This window comes from Lactuca virosa, chromosome 5, assembly GCF_052849685.1.
Source record: "Lactuca virosa cultivar CGN04683 chromosome 5, Lactuca_virosa_CGN04683_v6, whole genome shotgun sequence".
NCBI lineage: Eukaryota > Viridiplantae > Streptophyta > Magnoliopsida > Asterales > Asteraceae > Lactuca > Lactuca virosa.
Window position 1 is genome coordinate 230,094,847 of NC_136430.1, and position 5,332 is coordinate 230,100,178.

At 35.5% G+C, this 5,332-nt stretch overlaps 1 protein-coding gene across 1 annotated transcript; it reads right to left on the reverse strand.

Moving 5' to 3' along the window:
- Nucleotides 1–1,496: 1,496 nt before the first annotated feature.
- On the reverse strand, nt 1,497–5,036 carry LOC145113500 (uncharacterized). The gene is made up of 4 exons (XM_079049579.1): nt 3,330–5,036; nt 2,626–3,223; nt 2,264–2,410; nt 1,497–1,735 (listed from the first exon to the last, which is right to left on the reverse strand). The coding sequence occupies exons 2-4, from the start codon at nt 2,827–2,829 to the stop codon at nt 1,562–1,564; spliced, it is 525 nt and encodes a 174-aa protein (XP_078905705.1). The 5' UTR covers nt 2,830–3,223; nt 3,330–5,036; the 3' UTR covers nt 1,497–1,561.
- Nucleotides 5,037–5,332: the final 296 nt, after the last annotated feature.

The following is a 5,332-nucleotide window of genomic DNA, read 5'->3' on the forward strand; positions in this document are numbered from 1 at the left end:
GGAAGTCCTCTAAGACACAGTGACCGGAAGGTCTTATAAGCCTTGAGTGGCGTATGTGCGTATGTGGTATTTTGGGGAACTCACTAAGCATTTATGCTTACCATGTTATGTGATATGTGTTTCAGGTACTAGCGAGGATCGCGGGAAGGCGCCGGCATGATCTGTACACACTGATGAAGATTTATGTACTTGAGATTCTGGGGTTGTTTATTGACTTAATATGTGATACAATGGGTTTTGAAATTGTTCTTATGAAATTTATTATGATTGAAATGAAAAACTGTTTTGGGAATTTACGTCGTTACAATACTTTTCAAAACTACTTGTATTCTCAAGAAACCATTAAACAGGTAGTCACAAGGCTTTTGAGGATGGGATGCTACAGCGTCTTACTATTCATTTTTGGTCATCATAATGTAATTGGTTTTGAAACATATAATACTTGGAAACAATGTAACATTTTTAATTATATTTATGATGGTTGTGTTTGCTTTGATCACTATTATACATTATGTTGTGATACTATTCATGAAGTCATCCACCCCCAGACGTTTCCGCCATCCTGGTTTGGGGGTGTGACAGTGTATTTAAGTTTTTAGAGATGGTGTTATATAGGGGCAATTGAGTGAACATGGATGTGTGATACATGAATAATCGGATGACGTCTTCTGAATAGTTTGATGGTGCCTTTTGTGGGTTTCGTGTGAAAAAACATATGGGAAACGATACCAACGAGGTGAACTGGTCGGTTGGGTTACATGATGAATTGATGATGGAGGTTAAAGGTGGAGTGAGGGTTGAAGGGATCGTGGTTTGGGGAAAGGATGAAAATGAAGATGGAGAAGAGGAACGTAGGAGATGGGGCAGTCGTCGCCCAAAAACCTCCGATTAACTATAAATAGGGACTTATTAGGGTTAGAATTGAAAGTTATGAAAGAGCAACGGTTGTTGTTGCAGGGGCAGTTTTTCACCCACCGCATACCTTGTTCTAGATTTTTTTTTTTTGGGGGGGGGGGGGGGATGGAAGAAAATGTATGTTTTCGAGTTTTTTTTAAAGAGAGAAAGGAAAAGAAAGGAAAGGAGGGGTGTTCTCGAGTTTCATTTAATAAGGGAAATGGAAGGAAATGGAGGGATCGTAAGGGGAAGAAAATGCTTATTTCTTAGATTTCTTTCCTCACATTTTTAGGATGATTGGAAGGGAAAGGAAGAGAAAGGAAAGAGAAGGAAAGGAATGGGAAGGAAATGTTACTACTTCCCCTTCCTTTTCCTTCCCCTCCCATTCCTTCCTAAAAAAACTCGAGAACGAGGCATTAGTAATGTATACAGTTGTCGTTGTTGTTGTGGTTACATACATTGTGCTTTTGTGGTTATGTACATATTCATTGTAGTTTTTACTTTTTTATAACAGAAAGAATATGAACAAAAATGTAGAAACAAACAAGTATTTTCTAGTAATACTTGGCAAATATTCAAATTCAAAAAACTACTACCTACGGTTCACCAAAAAGCTTGTACTATCAATTCATTAAAAGAGCAATCATATAGTCTTTAATGAGAGTATTTACAATTTGCTACCCCAACTAAAAACAATTTCCAACAATGCCTTTTCTTCCAAATCAATAACTAGTTTCGGCTTTTCTCCATTGAAGTCAAAGAACTCGACCCTTTTCACATCATTGGTAAAGATACTCCTTGGGTCACCTTCATGCACCTCCTTCTCTTCCCACCATAATTCCTAGATCATCATATGAAGTAGCAAAATGTGTTGAGTTCATGAATATGTTGGATATGTATACAAAAGAATATATTGTTAAGATAATAATCTATTTCTTTAAATAAAACAATTTAGAAGGTTGTAAGCATTTGAATATACTTTTGGAAACTTCAGTGTGTTTATTTTATTATATACTCATTTGATCAAACATAACCTTGACCGACCCATTAATGGGGAAAAGAGCCGAAATTTCTGCTTCTTTGCCTATGCCAGGAATTTGAAATGCATAAAACAGCAAGTGTGAAGGTGAGCTACCACTTCAAGAATGCGATACATTAAAAAAAATTACATAAATAGTCCGTGTGGTATGGCATAATAGGCACCTACGGTCCAACTTCAATAAAATAGACAAGCTTGGTCCTTGTGTTTCGGCGATATTGCGGAAATGGTCCTTTCGATCCACGGCGTCAAAAAATGTCTTTAGTTTTCTGTAAAATACAGGGACCATTTTTGTAATTTTCTAAAAAAAAATATCTGATATGAGAATACCTCGATAAGGATCAACTTGAGAGACTCCAATTTGGGATAATATGTGAGAATTCGGTTGAATTCCTCCATGGTGAAGGCACCAATTGTAGTGGATAGCACCAAAGTCTTCAGATTAGGTAGACAAGGATCACTTGCAGCATTAATGCACTACAATCATGACAACAAGTAAGTGTTTAGATGTATTCTCCAAATAGGCACTCAAATATATATATTAATGGATGCTTAAGTAGTGTCACGCATAAAAATCGTTGCCAAATGTTTTAACTAGAGCAAGAGTTTTGTCGGATAGTAGTTAACTATTTTATTGCAAAATCATTTAACCAGAATGAAGAATAATTGTGCATAAAAGAATAAGCATGTACCTGAGTGAAGAAGTTAACATCAATCAACAACGATTCCACTTGAGAAATTCCACTAAACACACTTATGGTGTTGTCCATTAATTTAGGCTCAATCTCAGCTTCCTTCAAGGAGTCTAAACATTCAAAGAAAAATTTATAAGCTATATGACCTTTTAATGCCAAAAACACCAGTTTTGGGCAACAAATCTTAATGCCACCACACATGTCCTCTTCCTCATCGTAACCGTTTCCAATAGTCAGCTTCTTGAGCTTTGGGCATTAAATACAAAGAACACCAAGTTTATTTAAGACGCAGTCATCCAACCTCAAATCTTCAAGCAATGGGCAACTTTGGAAAAAATCTTTAACTAAATTGTTGTCTTCCAATAAGTCAACACAGGTCAAAGAAAGAACCTTAAGCGCTGGAAACCCCGTGACATTTACCAAACGTAGAACATTGTAACCCAAAGTCAACCTTAATACCTTCAAGGAACCACAAGCCACCAGACAATGGGGCAACTCGATATCCTCTTTATTATCCTTAGGGCTAAATGTCAAGTTAAGTTCTTTGACGTTTCTTCTAACGGCGGCATAAATCCACATCCCTACCGTCGACGTACTGTAGTAATTTGAACAAAATAAATGAAGCCTATCCAAATCGACGGATTTGTTTACTAAAACCCTATACACAAACTCTTTGAATTTGTTTTTCTTGAAGTGCCTACCTTTTTGAAAACAGCGTATGTACAGAGACGGAATTGAAGTCCACAAATACCTCCATCGTCTGGACAAAATGCTGCTTCGAATTACTTCTTCAGTAGATTTAAGCCTTGAAAGAATCAAGAGAAGAATATGATCAGGCATGTTACTGATCAAATCAATCCCTTCTTCGCGTCTTGATGCCTTTAGTCGTTCGGATTTCTCCATGCCCTTTTGGTGATGTGAATCAAAAGATATTCAGAGAAGCAAACAGATCTTCAATCGCATACACATGCAACAACGGTTCCAATACCTCTTTTAGCGAACTAGTTTATTGCTTATTTGCTTATTGTGGTTATCATTTTTTTAAAAATGTGTTTAGATTATCTTATTGCGGTGGGAATAAGCAATAAGCAATATATTTAAGTGTTTGGCTAAATAAAACAGCTTATATGAGTAAAATAACCAATAAGCAATAAGCAATAAGCATTCCTCTTTTGCTTATTAAAATCAACTTATTTTGCTTATTCCTACTGCAATAAGCTGATTTTTAAAGACTCATATCCAAACACTTAAATTTGCTTATTGAGGTGGGATTAAACAATAAACAATAAAAAGCCTATTTTTTCCCTATCCAAACACCCCCTAAATACACATTTAAATAAGAGAATATATAAAATAAAGTAAATTACACAAATGGTCCCTGTGGTTTATGGTAATTTGTGCGGATGATCCTAATTTCTTTTTTTAACTTCAACCATTCTTAACTTTTGTTTTTGTTGGCGCTTAATCCCTCTTTTGTATGAAAAAACTATTTTGCCATTTACCATTTTGTTTCTTAATAAATTAATTATTCTTTATGATTTTAAATATTAAATAAATAAATAATGAAGTATAACTCGGTCCTGATGAAAAAGTCCCGACTTTAAAATCAAAATCAAAGATAAAATTGAAAACATGAAACTCCATATTCTGAAAGAAAGTTCAAAACACACTGATCTAGAAACGATTTCAATATCTCGATTCGAAAATCAAAATCAAACATGATGAATCGATCATCGATCTATGAAACCCAAATCAAAATCAAATATGGGGTTTATCAAGCGACTATAACTTCTGGAACACACTGATTTCATAACCGATTTTTGTTAGAGGTGACACCAGTTCATAGGTATCTGAAACGATTTCCGAACAAGGTTTGAATAACCTGGAGAATGTACGGATGGTGGCGTGTTGGCTCCGATTCACATCATCGATGATGGTGGCGGATTCGATTCATGATGTTTCTATGATGGTTGTTGTGTGCCGGTTTAATAGAAAGAAACGATGGTTGATCTGATCATGAGCTTTACAGTTGGTTGATGAACCCAGAAAACCTGTAACTTAGCAAACCCACAATCACATTCCCTTTTACTCCCACAATCACATCTCTTTATTGACAAAACGAAAGGTAGGGTTCCAGCCTTCAACCTTCTATCTGATGTCGTCAAGATCCACTCACCCTACCTGCAATTTCTTTCTCACATGAAATCATATTCAATACCTGAGACCCACCTGCAATCTTTTTCTTGTTAGAACGCAGATTCGACACCCATTTCTTAATCTCACCTAGTTGATCAGATTCATCACTATCAAATTCAAATTGAGTCACACTTCATACACAGGAATAGGGGAGGGGTCTGATTCACCAATATGATAACGACGAGAATGATCATATAGATTTAAAAGATGTATGATTTTGGTGGGGTGGGGAAAGACTGAAAGGGTCTATCGGTTTTATTATTTTAATATTTAAAATCATAAAGAATAATTAATTTATTAAGAAACAAAATGGTAAAGAGAAAATAGTTTTTTCATGTCAAATAGGGACTAAACGCGCAACTAAAACAAAAGACAAAATTGTAAAAATGGTCCATGTCGTTGGCAAAATTTTATGGTTTTGGTCCAAAAAGTTTTTGTGGTGTACCAATGGTCCAAAATTGGATCTTTGTATTGATTTTGGTCACTATACACTTAAAAAAGACGGTTA